The 20,821-nt window shown below is 48.3% G+C and overlaps 1 protein-coding gene and 1 long non-coding RNA gene across 4 annotated transcripts; one reads left to right on the plus strand and one right to left on the minus strand.

Annotated features, from left to right (window-relative positions):
• Positions 1–4,053: 4,053 nt before the first annotated feature.
• On the plus strand, positions 4,054–7,519 carry Mchr1 (melanin-concentrating hormone receptor 1). The gene is made up of 2 exons (NM_145132.2): positions 4,054–4,410; positions 5,688–7,519. Exons 1-2 carry the CDS (start codon positions 4,329–4,331, stop codon positions 6,665–6,667), a joined length of 1,062 nt encoding a protein of 353 aa, NP_660114.1. The 5' UTR covers positions 4,054–4,328; the 3' UTR covers positions 6,668–7,519.
• Positions 7,520–11,208: 3,689 nt separating this feature from the next.
• 8430426J06Rik (RIKEN cDNA 8430426J06 gene) lies at positions 11,209–20,417 on the minus strand. 3 transcript variants are annotated; one of them, NR_077230.1, is made up of 2 exons: positions 20,255–20,417; positions 11,209–11,974 (listed from the first exon to the last, which is right to left on the minus strand). It is a non-coding gene; the product is annotated as an RIKEN cDNA 8430426J06 gene (long non-coding RNA). The 3 variants fall into 3 exon arrangements; NR_077231.1 differs by lacking the exon at positions 20,255–20,417 and adding an exon at positions 16,470–16,526; NR_077229.1 differs by lacking the exon at positions 20,255–20,417 and adding an exon at positions 16,231–16,526.
• Positions 20,418–20,821: the final 404 nt, after the last annotated feature.

Below are 20,821 nucleotides of genomic sequence, written 5' to 3' on the forward strand. Positions count from 1 at the left end.
TGAGATATGCACCACAGCTCCAGCAGGCCCTCCCTGCTCTGTGCTGAACTGTCATGTGTACTCGGCAGGGATCGAGAAGAGTGGTTGCTGCAGAAATGGTGGGCATATGAGCTAGGAGTATCTGGGAGGATCTAAAGAGATGCATGTGGGTATTCGGTAGACATGGGCCAACCCTAAAACAGTCTCTGTCAGACGCTTCTGGAATCCTTGCCACATTCTCTACCTCTAGTTTTGACTTCAGCTGTAATGGACATTTGTGCGTGTGTGTGTGTGTGTGTGTGTGTGTGTGTGTGTGTGTGTGTGTGATGCTGAGGATTGAACCCAGAGGCTTATGCACACCAGGGCCTTGTGCTATACCACTTAACTAAACCCTCTGAGCAATTCAGAAATGGATTTCCCACAGTAACAAACAGAGCAATTGCCCCGCTGACTTTCTTAGTCTGATTCCTCACTCCTGTTCCCTTACTGTTCCTTTTTTTTTTTTTTTTTTTTTTTGGTTTTTCGAGACAGGGTTTCTCTGTGTAGCCCTGGCTGTCCTGGAACTCACTTTGTAGACCAGGCTGGCCTCAAACTCAGAAATCTGCCTCCCTCTGCCTCCCAAGTGCTGGGATTAAAGGCGTGTGCCACCACTGCCCGGCTCCCTTACTGTTCCTTAGAGTCACACCAAGAATGCATTTCCACGAATAAGTCTGAGTCTAAGACTCTGTTTTCAGAGGAAACCAAACTGAAAAGATGAATTCTGGGAGTCATAGCCTTGAAAATGACTCTTCAGGGTAAGATGCTGGGAGACGTCCATAATCGTGCCGCTGCTAGGAGTGAACAAGATACGACGACCAACCCTGTCCTGGAAGTGACATCACAGTGACAGTCCTGCCTGTGGTCAGCTGAGATGAATACAAGTAGAAAAGGAGATACCAACACCGTGCAACCTCTCTGGAAGAACAATAAAGGAGCCGTGAGTCATGGGATGGCTGACCTGCTTCGGAAGCCTAGGAGGAAGAAGATGGAATAGTCAAACTCCCAGATATCAATTCGGGACACATGGTGAAAGCCAGAAGACCACCAGAACAGCAGTTCAAGGCGTCTGTGAGCTTCTGCAGAGATAGAGCAGTTTGCTGAAAATAAGACCCAGGATCTAATTGAAAGGGTAGCTGAGGTGCAAAAAAGATGGAGTAGGTACAGCCTTCGAGGCTCTTAATGATAGGAGTGGAACCTTCATGTCCAGGAGATAACATCTGGATGAATTTGAAAACAGATTTCTTTACCCCCTTGAATACTCCAGAGTAGTAGATGTAACTAACCCCCTGCCACTTTTTGAAAGGAAGGAGAAACGTCCTGCCCTTGTTTGGAAAATCACGATAGGATTCAATTGATAACATACCTTTCAAGAGGACGTTTATCATTTTCAGATATGGTCCCTTATATGGACATTCTCTTATTATGGACTGGAAAAAATATAAGTAATGGGAACGTGCATAAGGAATGAATTTATAGGGTGCTAGAGCGTGGCACAAATGTCAAACTGAAAGGAGAGGTTGTCTTGGCAGGGACACTCCTGCTTCATGGGCGAGAACACCCTGGGAGAGGGGGTGGGATGGATACCTGGAGCTAATGCTGAAATCGGGCTGGGGAGGCTCCTGGAAGTAGCCTATAGGAAGAAGACAAAGGTGCTCCAGCTACCGTGGCAGAGACTGCTTGTCCTCGAGTGGCTGTTAGATTGTATACAGAAATTTACCACTACTTTTTTTTTTAACATTGCAGTAAAATTCACATAATACAAAACTGTCCATTTTAACTCTTTGCATGTGATACTGAAGTCTAAACCCGGGGCCTTGTACATGCCAGGCAAGAATATTCTACCACTGAGATACATTCCTGCCCCCTTAACGAGTTGTGTCAAATTCAGCAGTATTCAGAACATGCATTAAGGGGCTGGAGGGATGGCTCAGGGGTTAGGAGCACTGAGTGATCTTCCAGAGGTCCTGAGTTCAATACCCAGTAACCACATGGTAGCTCACAACCATCTGTAATGGGATCCGGTGCCCTCTTGTGGTGTGTCTGGAGATAGAGGCAGTGTACACATTTATATAATAAATCTTTTTTTTAAGCATGTATTAATCAGTGCTGCTCAACCATCAATGCTGTCTATTTCTAGCTCTCTACCTCTGCACACAGAAACTCAGTACACTTTCAACAACAACTCCCCGCTGATCCTTCCCCACTGACCTCGGCTACTTGACAGAGGGTTTTTGTTATCTTGTTTCCTTTTTTTGAGACAGAATTTCTCTGTGTAGCCTTAGCTTTCCTGGAACTCACTCTGTAGAGCAGACTGGCCTTGAACTCAGAGATCCGACTGTTTCTGCCTTCTGAGTGCTGGGATTAAAGACCAGTGCCATCACCGGCTCACTGTCTGGCCTGGCAGTTTTGAGAAAGGAGTCATAAGACTCAGAGAAACTGCAATGCTTGAGGGGAAGTTGACCATGTGAGGCTAAAGAACACACTGGTTAGTCCCCTAGAGAAACCCAGAGAGCATCTGTCTTGGTTTTCTATTGCTCTAAAGACACTACAAACAGCGCTACTTATAAAAGAAAGTGTTTCAGAGGGTTAGAGTCTATAATGGTGGAGCAAAGATGGGGTATCAGGAGCCGATAAATGCTTACATCCTGCAAGCAGGAGCCCAGAGAGCTAACTGGGAACGGAGGGATGGGTTTTTGAAACCCCAAAAGCATCCCTACCTAGTAATATACTTCTCAATTCTTCCCAAACAAGGCTCACTAACTGGGGACCCAATATTCACATGTATGAGCCTGTGCGGGACATTTTCATTCAAACCACCACAGTATTCCCTCCACTAATACCACAAAGGACACCTGGGTCTGGGGGCATCATGGAGTTGGGGGCATCAGAGTCCACCAGAAATACACTAACCATCCCACTGTGCCTATGGTCAAACTACCATCTGGTTCTCTCTCTCTCTCTCTCTCTCTCTCTCTCTCTCTCTCTCTCTCTCTCTGTGGGGGGGGGGGAAGCCCTGAAATTCTCATCCTCCTGCCTCCACCTCCTAAGTGCTGGGATTACTGGCATGCATGTCCAGTTTATGAGTATAGGGGATGAAACCCTGAGTTTCGTGCCTGTGAGACAAATACTCTACCAACTGAGCTCCATCCCCAGCCCCCATACAGCCTTATTTTAAGTTCTTCATGCTGGTGGATCAAGAGGCCTAGAAGAAGAGGTATACTAGGGACAATCAACAACTCGGCCTGAAAAACCAGGCATGTTCATATCCAACATCAGTAAGGAAGAGTATGGCTGGAACTCGGGGTAGCTATAAGGATGTCTCTCTGTGCTTCTGTGCTCGTTGATAAGGGTTAACAGGCAACCATGTTAGCCAAGGACTTAGGCTCTGCATCTGGCCCTGGTGGTGTAGCATTTGATTGTGAATCTCCCGGAGCTGTCAGCAGGAGTCTGCAGAGAGTTCTCTAATGCCTGTGCCCTCTGAGGCTACTGTCCATTCTAATCTCTGAGTGGACTTATTTATTCTCTTATGCTCTGATAATTGTTTCACAGAATCCCAGACAAAACCTCAGAACACTAGAAAATAAAACCCTCTGTGGCTGGCCTCCACTGATCTGTGCAGAGGGAAGTTTGTTCTGTCTGCACACCAGCCCCTGACTATTGGCACCACAGAAAGCCTGGAACCTCCTTTGCACAACTAGCAATTGTCATCTAGCCAAGGAGATGTTTGGAAGTTACCAGGACACAGGAAAGGTTTAGGGTGACCTCCAGAGTGCTTGGGAACCAAGGATGTGTCAGTCCAGGCTTGAGTCCCCAGCATTGAGAACAGTACCCCTGGCTTTTGCCACGTGGTCCAGCTTCTTTAAAGCAAGCATTGCTCCCCCACCCACCCCCTTTGCTTTTGCAAAGACCTGGATGGCCATGCAAGATAAGCGGTAGCCCCTGTGAGCTCAGAATTCAGCCCTGGGAGACAGCGCAAAGGCAGGCTCCTCCGCATGGGATGGCTTGAGCCTAGCTGCTGGCTCTGCAGGCAGTCAGGAGTAGGAGCCGCAGCCGGGACCGAAGAGGTTAACATGCATCTGCCTCCGAATGTTAATGTGTCTAGGTGATGTCAGTGGGAGCTGGGAAGGAGGGAGTGGGGCGAGCAGTTGGGCTCAGAGGCAGCAGAGGCTGCCAGGCGGTAGAGGAAGACCCTTTTCTGGACTGCGGGGCTCAAGCTCCGGACAAGGCGGTGGAGGGCGCTGGAGGCTGCCGCAGCCTGCGTGGGTGGACGGGCGCTCCACTCCAGGGAGCAGGCGACCTGCACCGGCTGCATGGATCTGCAAGCCTCGTTGCTGTCCACTGGCCCCAATGCCAGCAACATCTCCGATGGCCAGGATAATTTCACATTGGCGGGTGAGTCGAGTTGGAGTCCTCCCTCCTCCGGGATGGGTGTGGAAAATGGGAAGGTTTCACCTCCCAAGCCAAACTGCCTGGGAAACTTTATCTTACAGTTCTTGGTGATAAGATCTGCAGTCGGCTTTGCCTGAAGAGGAAGAGGAGAGGAGGGGACACCAGCTAGGACAGAAGGGGCAGGGAGGAATAGAGATGGGGCAGAGGCACATTTAGAAACAACAAGGGTTGGTGACAAGACGTGAGGCAGGCTTGAGGGGAAAGCTTGCTGATGAGTCCCAAATATGCTTTGCAGGGGGGGGGGGGGGGGAATCAAGGCTGGAGAAGCAAGCAAGCAAGACAGCAAGACAGCGGGCGGGTAGTATGTGGGAGCCAGCAGAAGCGCTTTGATTCACCGCTATCCTGGGCTCAATCCTCTGGCCTCGCACTGGGGAAATGGGGTCTGAGTGGTCCTTGCTGTCTTCTGGCAAAGGCTGCTGGGAGCAAAAGACTTCACAGGGCGTGAGAGGATTAACTTTTCTGGTGAATTAAGCTTCTTGACATTTGCAGAACGTCAATGCCTTAAAATTCTAGCTCTGAAGGAGAAGGGAATGAAGGGGAAAGAGGGAAGGTTGGTGTGGAGAAATTCCCAAGCTTCTGGGGTGTAACACAGCTCCAGTCCCTACCCTATTGGGAAAGCCCAGACTCAGGAGACATGGTCCAAGGAAATCCCTGACAGAAAACCGGGAGAGGGCAGGGCTGTGGAGCCTGAAACACACCCCACACCCATGGTGACAGTCACTTCTCACATATGCCTAGGAACCTATCTGAAACCTTTGGCCATCTCTCTCTGAAAAGATGAGGCTGCAAATACACACACACACACACACACACACACACACACACACACACACACACACACACACACACACACAAATGTCCTTCAAGCCTTTTTGACAAGGTTTTCTGGTGGATCCCGGGGATATGAAGTTGTTCTCAGCAGATATCTGGGAGTCTTGACTCCTGGCCCTCTGAGTAAATGGATGAAGCGAAGAAGAATGGGGTCCTCTGAGTAACAGGTGGATCTAGAAAATCCTATAGGAGTCACCAGGGCACGGTGGAGGAGGGTAAGGTACAGAACTAACAATAGCCCGAGAAGGGGAAACAGCAGGAGATGATTCCAGAGACGTAGTGACCCCAAGCTGCAAGGGAAAGCATGAGGGGCCAGCAGGAAGGCCGACATGGCAGGTTGTCAGCTTCTAGATCGGAAGGCGGGTCACACTTGCTCTTTCTATCCTCAGGGCCACCTCCTCGCACAAGGAGTGTCTCCTACATCAACATCATCATGCCTTCAGTGTTTGGTACCATCTGTCTCCTGGGCATTGTGGGAAACTCCACAGTCATTTTTGCCGTGGTGAAGAAATCCAAGCTGCACTGGTGCAGCAACGTCCCTGACATCTTCATCATCAACCTCTCTGTGGTGGATCTGCTTTTCCTGCTGGGCATGCCTTTCATGATCCACCAGCTCATGGGTAATGGTGTCTGGCACTTTGGGGAAACCATGTGCACCCTCATCACAGCCATGGACGCCAACAGTCAGTTCACCAGCACCTACATCCTGACTGCTATGGCCATTGACCGCTACTTGGCCACCGTCCATCCCATCTCCTCCACCAAGTTCCGGAAGCCCTCCATGGCCACCCTGGTGATCTGCCTCCTGTGGGCTCTCTCGTTCATTAGCATCACTCCTGTGTGGCTCTATGCCAGGCTTATCCCCTTCCCAGGGGGTGCTGTGGGCTGTGGCATCCGCCTACCAAACCCAGATACTGATCTTTACTGGTTCACTCTGTATCAGTTTTTCCTGGCCTTCGCCCTTCCGTTTGTGGTCATCACTGCTGCGTACGTGAAAATACTACAGCGCATGACGTCTTCGGTGGCCCCAGCCTCTCAACGCAGCATCCGGCTTCGGACAAAGAGGGTGACCCGCACAGCCATTGCCATCTGTCTGGTCTTCTTTGTGTGCTGGGCGCCCTACTACGTGCTGCAGCTGACCCAGTTGTCCATCAGCCGCCCGACCCTCACATTCGTCTACCTGTACAATGCGGCTATCAGCTTGGGCTATGCCAACAGCTGCCTCAATCCCTTTGTGTACATAGTACTCTGTGAGACCTTTCGAAAACGCTTGGTGCTGTCGGTGAAGCCCGCGGCCCAGGGGCAGCTTCGCACGGTCAGCAATGCTCAGACAGCTGACGAGGAGAGGACAGAAAGCAAAGGCACCTGACAATCCCCCCCGGTCACCTCCAAGTCAGGTCACCGCATCAAACCGTGGGGAGAGATACTGAGATAAACCCGGGGCTACCCTGGGAGGATGCAGAAGCTGGAGGCTGGGGGCTTGTAGCAAACCACATTCCACGGGGCCCACAAATTGCTAGGGAGGCTTGCAGCCAGGTTTGGGGGGGAAGCCTCAGACTGCAGGGATCCCCTTGACAGAATAGAAGCGGAGCAAGAAGGAAAGGGTGGTTTGACTGGTTCTCGGGGTCTGTATCTGTTGGCTCGCATATATCTTTCTCTCAAGGGAAGAAGGTGGAGGTGCCTAGCTGGGTTCCTTTAAAACTAGGCAGGGCTAGGATCTGAGCAGCTAGGGCTCTACTGTGAGACTGGGCAAGCCGAGCGTTCCCTCCCATCTCTCATTGGTGTTGATAGAAGGCAGTCTTTCTCCCAAGCTGGTGGATCTCCTGAAGCACGCTGCCTGGGCTCCAGCATCCTGTGCGGATTTCACGTTCTCTTTAGGGGATGCATGTTGACACTGGGGTGTGGGCTCTGAGCCCACAGGAGTTTAAAAAACCAAAAGAGCTCAGAGTGTCGAGAGAGATCCAATCACCGAGAATGACAAGGCAACCTGGGGTGGATGTGGATCTTGAAACTAATAAAAAGGGGTTTTCACAGTGACAGCGACATTCTCTTCATAGGGCACAGCTGTCAGTCTATGGCTGATCCAGAGCGAGCATCCATGAATTCTGCATGTGCAGGGGTCACTCTAATACCTGATATGTTGGCATCATCTTTGTGCTTGAGCCTTCCACTCCCAAATGGGAATGAAATAAAGGCAAATTCCCACCCACGTCATTCTGGAGGCTCCTGCGTAATTGCTTGTGCTGTGTGTGTGTGTGCTATATAAGGAAAGAGGGGTCACTTGAGTATTATATTTGGATCTTGTTTGGGGCTGCATTTTTAGGGTGCCTGAGGTTAAGGGATTTGGTTTTCTGGACCCACAGGGAGAAGGTTAGTGGTATTCATGGAGCTACTGTGAATTCATCCCATCGCGGGGCTGTGGCTGGACTTGTTCTGGAGACTCTGCATCCTGGCTTGGACTCCTGTTCTCATCAGTGCTGGTCCCTCAGGCCCCCCAAGTTCTATCTAGTGTGACTCCCCCAGACCCGACCCTCCCTGCCTCATGCTGAATCACCAGCTGCAGGGCTGGCTCTTGGGGGGGGGGGTTGGGGGAGTCTGAGCTAGTCTCTGCTTGATGCAGCTGAGATCTGCTGGGCACCTTAAAAGCAGATGACCACTCGGGCCGCTGGGAGGCAGTCGTGGCTGCTGCTTATTAGTTCTGTCATCAAGAGGGTGCAGGAAGCTGGAGTCGGCAGGATGCTGCCTAGCAGATGTTGAGGAGAGCTGAAACAAATTGTCCAGAGGCATCCTGGAGGGTGGCTTCCTCGGCTCTTGCTGGTCACTTCTCATTGCAGAGTTGCAGTAGTAGCTACTTGGAATACTTCTAGGCGGCCTCCTTGGGTGCTGGGGAGTCAGCCTCCTCATTAGTATTAAAATTTCTTGATAGGAGGTTAGCTCTCCTTCCTTCTCTAGCTGCCACAGATAAGCTTCCAGTCTAGATGAGGTGCAAACCCAGTGGAAGAAAAAAAGGGTCCTCGGGGGAAAGCGGATATGGTGGTGTGTGTGTGTGTGTGTGTGTGTGTGTGTGTGTGTGTAACCCCAGCACCAGGGAGGCTGAAGCAGGAAGACTGAGATTGAGAGAGAGAGAGAGAGAGAGAGAGAGAGAGCGAGCAAGCACAAGGCCTGGGGCCTGGAACCCACACAGGTAAAGAGGGGAGGAGAGAGCTGACTCCACAGAGCTCTCCTCGACACGCCACACCCACGCACCCCTCTCGATGATGATAATAATAAAGTTTAGAGAATAAAGGCGTTCGACTGTGAAAAGGGGGTGGAAAGAAAACTAAGAGCAGGAGGACAGGGAGGAGCCCTGGGAGGAGCATGGAAAAATGCTGTCCTTGGTGCAAGATTCGGTCATCATACCCACGAACTCACTGCAGCTGTGACAATGGCATAAGATCAAGTTCACGAGATTCGGCAATATTCCAACAGGCAGTATTAATCAGACTCAGCGGGTTATTAACAACACAAAAGGAATGGACCTGAAGAAGGGGGGGCATGCTACTTGGGGCGCCTGGGGGGGTGAGAGGGGGATTGGGGGTGCATATGATCAAGGTGCATTGCTTACATGTATGACATTGTCAAAGAATGAAAAGTATTCTAAAAAAAAAAAAAAAAAAAGGAGTACCAGGCCACCCTGGGTTACAAGAACCCTTCTAAGGAGAAAGAGTCTTACCGGAACCTTAAGGAAAACTAAGAAGGAGCAGCTACTACCACTAGTGTAGAAGGAGGCTTTCCTTTATCCAGCCTGTCTATGAAGAGGTTTCCCACGATTTCCACACCCACAGCACTCCTCTGAAACTGGGAACCAGATGAGATGGCCTCTCCTAGGAATACGTGTGACCAAGCCAATAGCTAACAATGGTAGCGACCTCAGAGATGCCAAGGAAGGGTCTTCCTTTCTCTGTTAATTGCCTAGGGAAGAGACTGAAATGGAAACAAAGTATGCGGAACTGTGAGAGTGAGTGGGTGGAGATGTAAACAGGAGCCGGTAGAAGAGGGGGAGGGATCAGAGATGGGGACCGCACAGAGTAGGGCACCTGGAAGGCTGAGAGGGATGGGAAACTCTCTCACTGGGAGTCAGTAGCCTGGGCAACTCCTGAGATGTGATCAGGTACGGTACGAGGTGGTACGAGTGAACACAGGCAGCCAGGTGTGGTGGCAATCACATAGAATCCCAGTGTTCAGGAGGCTGAGGCAGGGGATCACGAGTTTGAAGTCAGCCTGGGTTACAATAATAAGACTTTGTATGAAAAGAAGGACAAGGTGAAATGGAAGAGAGGAAGAGGAGGAAGAAGAGGAGAAGGAGGAGGAGGAATAGAAGGAGGAAGAGGAATAGGAGGAGGAGGAGGAGGAAGAGGAGGAGGAAGAGGAGGAGGAAGAGGAGGAAAAAGCTTGTGCTGTGAAGTCAGGATTAGGCCACAGGACAGCTTGCTGATATTGTCAGTAGGAATGGAGAATTCTGAGGAAGGCTGTCTCTGCAGGCTCATGGAATGCATAAGTGCAACTTTACTACCTTCTTTCAACTGAGGACCTGGCAAGCCACAGTTGGGGTCAGCACGGAAAGATGCAGACAGCTGGAGAAGCATGAAGACTGCACAGCTGATCTCCTTGTTTCCTTTCCCCCCTCACACCCCGCAGCTAGTCTGTCTCAGGGACCTCACCAAGTAATCTTCCAGAATCTAGGGAGCTTTCTACATTGCTTCTGTAACTCTCCCCAGGAAACATCTCTCCATTGTGAGAACGGCCCTCCTAAAATTCTCTGTGGTAGAGAAAGACCACAGCCAAGCTTAAGACCTCACAGTAGCTTACGGGTACAAAAGATGGGGAAAGCCCTCTGCACAGGGACCTTCAGCGGCAAGAGCTCCACACAACAGGGCTACCAATTATCTTCTGCTTCATGCATCATCTGTTATTCATTTTATTATTTTATATATGTGTGTGAGTCCATGTGTGTATGTGTGTCGAAGTCTGAGGACAACATTCGGTAGTTGGCTCTCTCTTTGTACCGTGGGTTCTGGGACTCAAACTTCAGTTATCAGGTTTATGTGGCAAGCTCCTTTACCCGATGGGCCAACTTTCCTGCCCCTTTCATTTTTGTCTTTGGTTTTGTTTTTATAAATTGTAGTAAAATCTACACTTTGCTACTTTAACCTTTTGTTGTTGATGTTTGTTTTGTTGTTGTTGTTGTTGTTTTGCTTGTTGGGTTTTTTTGGTGCATTTGTTTGTTTGCTTTCTGGTTTTTCTCGACAAGGTTTCTCTGTATAGTCCAGGCTGTCCTGGAACTCACTCTGTAGACCAGGCTAGCCTCCAACTCAGAGATCTACCTGCCTTCTACCTCCCTAATACTGGGATTAAAGACATGTGCCATTACCACCCCGCTTACTTTGACCATTGTAAGTGTATAGATGCATCCACATTACTATGCAGCTGCCACCATCCAGGTTCAGATTATTCATCATCGAAACTAAAGCTGCAATAAATACTAACTCACGGGCAGGTAGGATGGCTCAGACAGTAAAGTGCTTGCCATGCAAGCAAGAAGACCTGAGCTTGAGCTTCAAATCCAGGTAGAAAAGCTGGGTGCAGTGGTGTGTACCTGTAATTCTAATGCTAGGGAGGCAGAGACAGGAGGGCCCCTGGAGCTCACTCCCTGCGCAGCTAATTTTGCCTAATCAGTGAGCTCCAGGCCGGTGAGAGAGTCTGTCTCCAAAAACATGGTGGAACTGTCGAGATGGCTTACTAGATAAAGGTGCTTTCTACACACATACACACACGCACACACACACACACACACACACACAAATAATGTGTAAATGTAAAAGCATAATGATAAAGATGCAGAAACACGAATGTCTCCTAAGGAGCAGCACTAAGTTTTTCCCTTGGCTTTTATTTGCACCCAAATACACACATGCACTCACACAAAATGAATACAAACGCAACACTCTCCCCTGCCTCCAGCTCTTGGCGGCCACCATTCTATTTTCTAGGAATCTGACTCTTCAAGACAGCTTCTACAAACTACACGTCATTTGTCCACGATTTGCAACGGGCTTATTTCTCTTCACGTGATGTCTTTAAAGTCCATTGGTATTGCTGTGTACAACGGCCTTACCATGCTGTGCTTGTCTACAGCGACTGATGGGCACTCAGATGTCAACATCATTTGACAGTGAGGCTGGGTTAACTGTTGGAGTCTGGGCTTTTGGTTCCCTTAAGTATACAGCCAGAGGTGAAACGGAGGGATCTTATAGCAGTTCTATGTTTAAGGCTTTGAAGACCTGCCAAACTGCTCCCTACAGCAGCTGCATTGTCTTACAGTCTCATCAGCAACACACAAGGGATCCAGTTCTCAGTTCTCTATTCCCTTATACCTGCTTTGTCCTTTCTCGTCTTCCTTCTCTTCTCCTTCTCTTAAATGAAACCTGTTCAAATTGGTGCGAATCGGTCTTTGCTGCCTCATTATTAGTGAGGTGGAACACATTTTCATCGGTTCAGTCTTCATTTGTATAGATTCTTTGGAGAATTGTCTTTAAGCCTTTTGTCCATTTTTTAAATTGGGTTGTTCTTTTGTTATTGTTAGAATGATATTTTACTCAACTCAAATTAGTAATAATTGGTTCTGGATGCTTTGTTTCTAGGAAAAAAATAGATTAAAAAAAAAAACAATCTAAGTTTTCTCCTCTGCAGTTTAATGAAATTCTTGCCCATTTTTACAAAATTGAGTAGCATCTTCCAGATGACTCAGAAGGGTAAAGGCACTTCCCCATCAAGTTTGATGACCTGAGTTCAATCTTGGGCAATTCACATGGTGGAAAGAGAGGATCTATTCCTGCAAGTTGTCCCCTGACCCCAACATGTGTCCCATGGTATACAAGTGCCTCTGAGATACATGCACACACATAAACGGATAAACACACTTAATTTTTCTAATTTTAGGGTACAGGGAGATAGTTCAGTTAGCATAAAAACCTGAGTTTGAACTCCAGCACTCATGTAAGAAGCTGGGTGTGGCTATGTGTGTTTATAGTCCTGCAGACATGGGGCAAACAGATTCCTGGGTCTTGCTGCTTGACCTGCTGAGCCTAAACGAGCAGCCCAGGTCCCAGTGGGAGACATTGTCTCAAAGAACAAAGGGGATGGTTCATGACGAAGATAAGAAGATAGATTTTCAGCCTTCACACATACTTACACATGCAACTCACACATTGCACACATATGTACACATATACAACCCTTACACAAATTGAGCATATGGCTGAAGAATATGAGTTTCCCACTTACCTCTTCCTCCTCTATGGTGGTTTCAATAAGAATGGCCCCATGGGGGCTCATATATTTGAATACTCTGTTAACAGGGAATAGCTATTTGAGAAGAACTAAGGAGTGTAGCCTTGTTGGAGTAGGTGTGGCCTTAGTGGAGGAAGTATGTCACTGGGAGTGGGATCTGAGATTTTAAAAGCCCACATCAGGCCTAGTCTCTTCTCTTCCTCTTCCTCTTCCTCTTCTTCTTCCTCTCTCTCTCTCTCTCTCTCCCTCTCTGCCTACTGATAAGAATTTAGCTCTCAGCTACTTCCTCAGCACCATGATTCATGCCTCCATGCTCCCTGCTGCTATACTTCCTGCCATGATGATAATGGACTAAACCCCTGGAACTGTAACCCAGCCCCCAATTAAATGCTTTCTTTTTAAAGAGTTGCCTTGGTTGTGTGTGGTATCTCTTCACAGCAATAGAACAGTGACTAAGACAGAAGTTGGTATCAGGAGTGGGGTCAGCAACTAGGACACCCTTCAAAGCTTGTGATCAGCAGTTAAGTCCAATAGATCCAATGAGTTGAGGAGGTGAGAAAAGGCAAAACAGCTAAAGAGTGGTGGTGGATTTCCCAAGGGCCCACCCAGCCTTCACTCTCAAAGGCCAGAAGAGGGCAGAACTTCCAAATGGTCAGAGATGGGTTGGGTAAGCCTCTTGTTTGTCTTCAATGCTGCCTCCTATGAGGGGAAGATGAGTGGTGGTCATCCCAGGCTATGAAGAAGAGTAAGTGTCCGTATTAAAGGATGAGAGAGGACAGGTCAGATGGCTCAGTGGACCAAAGTGCTTGTCACACAAGTCTGACAACCTGAGTTCAATCCCCAAAGTGGAAGGAGAGAAATGACCCCAAAAAATTGTCCTCTGATTTCCACATGTGCATGGTGGTATATATGTGCACCTGCACTCACTGACAAACATCAGGGAGAGAGAGAGAGACAGACAGACATACAGACATACAGACAGACACACAAATACAAATGATGAAGTTTGATAAAACACATTTTGTAAAAGAAAGTGTATAATTTCTTTTTTTTTTTTAGGGGGGTGTTCTTTGAGACAGGGTCTCACTATGTAGCTCTGGCTTGGCTGAAACTCACTATATAGACCAGGCTGGTCTCCAACTCACAGAAATCCTCCTGCCTCTGCCTCCTGAGTGCTGGGACTAAAGGTGTATACCAGCTTATTCAGCCCACCAATAACCTAATGCTTAAAGATTTCTCTGGTTGCTATTTAGGTTGACTAAACCAACTTAAGCTTCCAGCTTGGGAGAAGGGTTGCAAGTAGGTCAGTCCCTTGGATGTTCATGGCCAGGTCCCTGTGTGTCACCTGCACCTGGTTCAAGTGACCTCTGTGGTGTCACTGACTCTCCCAGAAGCTCCTGCTTCTGCCTAGATAACCTCAGGCATCCAGCACTAGTTCAAACCTGAGAGGAGGAGGAGGAGTGAGGGGCCCCCATTGGGAAGGATGGGGGCTAGCTGGCAGGCCTTGAGCTGAGTTGCAGGCCAGTTGAAGCCTGCAGTGGGGACATTCTCCCTGCCGTCACCTCCCAGGTCCAGCTGGCTACCCTGCTTCTGAGCCATGACCAATCTCTCTTCTGGTCAACCTAGAGAGATGCCACAACTCAACATAACAGGAGATCTGTTCATACCAAAGAAGACACTCTTTTATGCTCCTGTGCAGAGCCAAGTATTCCTCTAAGTCATACCGGAGAAGAAGAGGCCAGAAGCGTCATCATCTTGCCCCCTGCATGCTTTCCTAACATTTATTTTGTCCAAGATTCTTAGTGCAGAATCCAACATCCAGTGGCTGAAGGGCTGACTCAGAGTCACAGGTACAAGATAGTTGCCCTTCTTCTTTTTGTAATACTAAAGACTCAAACCCAGAGCCTCATGCGTGCAAGGCAAGTGGTCTGCCATGGAGCTAGAGCCCTACTCAGACATGTCTTCTTTCTGTTTTATATAATATGAAAAGTTACTAAACTAGTTGCCAACTTTCACCTTTATAGATGTACTGGCTGGTTCTGTGTGTCAACTTGACACAAGATGGAGTTCTCACATGAGATCCAGCTGTAAGACATTTTCTCAATTAGTGATCAAGGTGGGAGGGCCCTTTGTGGGTGGTACCATCCCTGGGCTGGTAGTCTTGAGTTCTATAAGAGAGCAAGCTGAGCAAGCTAGGGGAAGCAAGCCAGTAAGTAACATCCCTCCATGGCCTCTGCATCAGCTCCTGCTTCATGACCTGCTCGAGTTCCAGTCCTGACTTCCTTTGGTAATAAACAACAGTGTGGAAGTGTAAGCTGAATAAACCCTTTCCTCCCCAACTTGCTTCTTTTTGTTTTTGTTTTTGTTTGTTTTTTTCCAGACAGGGTTTCTCTGTATAGCCCTGGTTGTTCTGGAACTTACTGTGTAGACCAGGTGGCCTCAAACTCAGGAACCCACCTGCCTCTACGCCCGGTTCCAACTTGCTTCTTAGTCATGATGTTTTGTGCAGGAATAGAAACCCTAACTAAGAGCTGGGTGTCAACGGTGGTACACGCCTTTAATCCCAGCACTTGGGAGGCAGAGGCAGGCGGATTTCTGAATTCCAGACCAGCCTGGTCTACAAAAGTGAGTTAGTTCCAGGACAGCCAGGGCTATACAGAGAAACCCTGTCTCAAAAAACCAAAAACCAAACCAAACAAAACAAAAAACAAAAAAAACCAAAAAACCCTGACTAAGACAATAGATCTACTTAAAATTCTGGGCTTCTGTTGCTATGACAAAGCACTGGAAAATAATCAACTTAATTGAAGGAAAGGCTCAGGGTTGCAGCCACAGTCACTGTAAGGAGAGAGAATTTAGGTGTGGACTGTTCACCTCATGCTGATGGGAAAGCAAAGAGAGAAAGACAGGAATACCATGGCAAGGCCAAGCCCTGGTGATACAAGTTCTCATTAGGTCTCACGCCTAAAGCTTAGGTACCTCCCAGTAGTGTTGCCTCCTAGAAACCAAGCTTCTGGCCAGTCTTACTGTGTCAAGGCACTTGCCGCCTAGCCTGACAACCATCCCAGGAACACAGAGGGTAGCAGAGAGCTAGCATCCTGCAAAGTTTCCTGAAACCTCAACACATGTGCTGTGGCATGCGCTACAAATGCATGCCTTCTCTCACCAATAAATAAATGCTTATAAAATTATCTAGATGGCAGGGCTGGGGATGTGGTCCCCAGCACCACATAAATGCTAGAAGAATGTGACAGCCTGTCCGTAATTCCAGTGCTAAGGAGCCAGAACGGGATCCCCAGAGCAATCTTGCTAGCTTAGACTAGGAATCAGTAAGCTCTGGGGTCACATGAGAGATTATAGCTCAATATATAGCATGGAAAAGGATTGAGGAAGACACATCAGCTGCTGGCTTCCACACGCATGTGCAACCCAACCTGTACATACATGTGCACCCACATCCATATGGATATGTGCAGTAAGTGCGGGCGCACAAATCCTATGCTGCTCTCGTGGCAGTCAGAAGACAATTTGCAAGAGCTGATTCTCTCCTTCCACCATGTTTGCTCATGGAACCAGACTCAAGTTGTCAGGAAATGCCATTACCTGCTGAGGAATCTCACTGGCACCCTTCCCAGGATCTTGACCTCAGATGAATTCATCATCTCTGGATCCATTGTGAAACTTCCTAGCTGCATCAGTTGATGATTAATCTCGCTGTGCCGTATGTCTCGGGTTTCTCTTGTGAGTTATTGCCCTGTCTCTCCATTGTAAGCTGTGGTTAGAGAAGCTGCTTTCTCCGTACCTCCCTCCCAAGCCCCCACCTTCCAGCTTGCACACAGTACCTTGAGCAGAACAGACACTTGGTACAGAGCGGTTGGCTGGTAACGTGAACACTCGTCCCTAGAAGTGGACACTGATTGTTTCTGTCTGCGAAGCCTTCTTCCTTTTCTGGGAATTGTTTACCATCTCCCCCCCCCCCACTCCCCTCTTACGGTTAAAAAAGGAAGCGCTGCTCCCCTCCTGCAGTAGTCCCCACCCCCACCCCTGTTCATATTCTTCTGAGTTCCAGAAAGGAACACACAGTCTCACCAAGTTCTTGGAAGGGATCAGCAGTTATGACAAACATTTGTTGAGTGTGTGCCAGGGACAGCTCCAAACGCTGAATAAACATTGTGTTCAAGTTCGTTAATCCCTACAGGGCACGTAATATTATTTTGTTTTGAGACAGGGTCTTATGCAGTCCAGGCTGGCCTTGAGTTTGCTGTCACTAAGGATCCTAATTCACTGGGTGCATGAACTAGAGATGGGTCTCCGTTTGAGTTATGTGCCTTCCTAGTTCCACCGAAGCACAGCCTCAGGGAAATGGGACCCGCTCATGGGCTAGTATAGGTCCCATGTTCAGTACACTGGACCATTTCACGGACCCCAGTGTGTGTGCATGGTGTGCAGTTTATGTGGTGAGAGATGATGGTGTTTGTATGTGATGTGTGTCTTGTGTATGATGTACATTGTGTGTCATATGGACAGTGTATGTGATCTTTGTGTCTAGGTATAATATATGTTATATGAGTGTGGAATGTGGTATGTATATATGTGGGGTGTATGTGGGATATGCATATTCATGAGATGTGGGTACTTTTTTTTTATCTTTGTACATATACATCCATTCATACGTGTGAGTGCTAGTACACACGTACGAGTGTTTAGAGGTCAGAAGACAACCTTGGCTATCAGTCCTTAAGGTCCAATTTGTTTGAATGGTGCCTCTTGCTGTCTTGTCACTGTGTATACCAGGCTAGCCAGTCCTCAAATTTCCTGTCTCTGCTTCCGGCTTTACCTAGGAACACTGGGACTGCAGACGAGTACTGCTGAGACAGATTTGTGTACAGACTGGGGATTCAAAGTCAGGCTCTCAATACACTGGGCCATCTGTCCTGCTTCTTTCTGTGTGGGTTGTGTGTGGCAGATCCCAAAGGAGCAGGGCACTTCTGCAGCCTAAGCAGAGTGAAGGGTGCTAGGCACATGAGCTAACAGCTGTGCTCCCAGGTAGGGTCTCCCCAAGTAGAGATGAAAGTTCAGGGACAGCGTGCAATAAAAACAGAACATAGCAAAGGCGCAGGCTGGAAAGAGCAAGGACTTGTGAGCAATTTCCATGAAGACTTTGCCCAGGGAGGTATCTTTGATTTTATTGTGCTACTGATTACACGAAAACCCTGGGCTTCACCCTCCCAGGTGCACATTTGCACACCAATAGGTGTGGAAGGTGTAGAAACTTCTTTCCAGAGGTCAGAAGCAGAAGCCCTGGTCATGGAGCCATGCCTGGCTTGAGATCACACAATGGGCTGCAGAGTCAGCTAAAAGCCTCAAGGGTTTGGGAAGAAGACCAACAACTGTTTCTCTAGTCCACAGGCCACTGGGTTCAACCAAACTCAGTTCTAGCACTAACCACCGAGAACTAGTGGGGGGTGGGGTGAGGTTGGAGGGGTATTGAGTGTTGAAACAGGATTTCTCAGTATAGCCCTTTCTGTCCTAGAACTCTCGTTGTAGACCAGGATGGCTTCAACTTCACAGAGATCTACTTGCCTCTGCCTTCTGAGTGCTGAGATGAAAGGCTACCACCACTACCACCTGGCTACATTTTATTTAGTGTGTATGTGTAAGCACTTGCTAGAACTGTGGGTAGGTAGATGCATGCCATAGTTCACCTGTGGAACTCAGAGGACAATTCTCAGAAGTCAGTTCTCTTCCTACCACATGGGTTCCAGGCATTGAATGTCCACCATACCTGACACCACCCAGAATTAGTACACTGGCTAATGATTCCCCGTCTCACAAGGCTGGCCAGTTTGTTTCTCAGAGACATAGCTGGCTTCATCTTGGCTTCTCCTGGGTTGCACCAGAAACAAGCATTGGAAACCTGAAATCCAGCAACATCTCCAACGTGGGCAAGGGGCTGGCTGGCGATGGCAGATACATGGATTTTGAGCACAAGCTCTTCGGGTTTCTGTACCTTGCTTGGTGTCTCTTGCGGTCAGTTGAGCCTCTCTGCTACCCACTCTTAATGGAGAAGCCGGGAAGCACCGAGCCTAGGCTGTTCCTCCTGCTGCTTCTGCAGGGACCACTTGAGGGTGTCAAGACTTAAATCCCTCCTCCCTTCCCTCTCCTTCTCTCCTTCATTCCCTTTCCTTGTTCTTATTCAGGATACAGAGTAAAAATTAAGAAAACAAACAAACAAAGAAATAACCTTCAGAAGGAACTGGAAGAGAATTCAAACTCCCATAGCACCTTTCATGCAAAGGACTCCAAAAAAATCTATTCCCAAATTCTAAGCCCCACTTTTACACCCCACCTACCCACCCCGGCTTGGCCTCCATCTCCTTGATTATTTAGTCAATTTCTCAGCCTCTTTGCCAATGGTCCCCAAATCTCCCCCCTTCAAAACACAGGATTGAACTAGGGATCTTTGGTATGTGTACTTAGATGACATGCACATGTATGCGCTGTGTGTGTCACGGTGCATGTGTGGATCTCAGGGGACAACCTCAGGTGTCACTGTTATAGGTTGCCCACCAGAGATGACGGCTCAAACACAGTCCATGGCCAACTGAAAGTGTTTATTCTACAGTCAGGCAGTGGAGGCACACACCTTTAATCCCAGCACTCAGGAGGTAGAGGCAGATAGATCTCTGAGTTCAAGGTCAGCCTCGTCTACAGAGTGAGTTCCAGGACAGCCAGGGCTACACACAGAGAAACCCAGTCTCAGAAAAGAAAAAGAAAAACAAACAACCAAACCAAAACAACATCAACAAAAGGAAAGTATTCTCGCCAGTTGGGATTACACTCAGAACCCGAATGTAACCCTGAACATTTAGAGCAAGGGGCTTTTAAAGGAAAAACCCCACCCTATATCTTACTCAGCAGCTGCAGCAGGAGGTTTTTGTACAAGCAGGGGGCTAAACAGAAGCTAAGACAAGCAGTTAGCTGGAAAGGGAGGTTTGTGTAAGCAGGTAGTTTAACAGACACTAAGAAAAATTAGCTGGGCATCTTGGCTTCAGGTTCCTAGAACACAGTTGGGCAATTTCCCAAGGGATTGTCTATCATAGAGATCAAATTCTAGTTAACCATAAAATATCCTCAGCAAGAGTACAAGATGGAGGAACCTCCACTGCTTTGCCCTGGCACATTAGTTCTTGCGCTCCACCTTTTTGTTCTGTTTTGGTTTTGTTTGTTTTTGTTTTTAGAGACAGGATTTCTCTGTGTAGTCCTGGCTGTCCTGAAACTTGCTTTGTAGACCAGGCTGGCCTTGAACTCAGAGATCCAGTTGCTGCTTCTCAAGTGCTAAGGTTAAAGGAGTGCACTGTGATGCCTGGCTCTTACTTTCTTGATTGAGACAGGGTCTCTTGGTTGGTTTTCACTGCGTTCTCCCGACTGACCGGTTTACAAGCTTCGGAGGAATGCCCTGACTCTGCCTCCCCTCTCTCTGTAGCATTGCTAGGATCACAGATGCTTACACTATGCATCTGGCTTTCCATGGGTTCTGGGGATTTGACCTAAGGACTTCATGGTTATGTGGAAAATGATTACACACACCAAGTCATCTCCCAGCCCCACTCCCCCGCTTTCTCACCCTTTGGTCCAGTGCTTCCATTGTTCACACAGCGTCTCCACCATCACAGACGTAAATATGGTGGGAACCCGAGTCTTCACGATCTTTCTAGCTCTTCCCATTCATATCAACTCATTCTACAACGTTCTCCAACTGGATGCAGAGGTGTTCTGCTCGTCACCTGTTATCCCTGAGAAGGAAAACAAAACCGGTTTCCTCTTATAGTCTCATAGCACTTCAGTTCTGGCACTGAGTGTGCACCTTTGGGGAGGTTCTCGCCGTAACCACTCCTCCGGTTGTCCAGTCCTCCCAATGAGCTGCCCACTGTCTGCTCAACATGGCTACAAGCCAGAGGTCCCCACGGGCTGCTCTTTACAGTCATCTTCCAGATGGATCTTGGAACTCGGGGAAATCTTAGTTCCTATGACTGACTTCTCACAGGAATATTTTATTCATGTTCTTATTTTGGGGATGCTGGAGATGGAACCAAGGTGTTAATTCCCTCCCAAGCTTAAAAATGTGTCGAGACTCAGGATGGTTTAAATGATATTCTGTGAGTGTGAGGCCAGCCTGGCCTACCAGCCTGGC

This window comes from Mus musculus, chromosome 15 (genome assembly GCF_000001635.26).
Source record: "Mus musculus strain C57BL/6J chromosome 15, GRCm38.p6 C57BL/6J".
NCBI classification, from domain to species: Eukaryota; Metazoa; Chordata; class Mammalia; order Rodentia; family Muridae; genus Mus; species Mus musculus.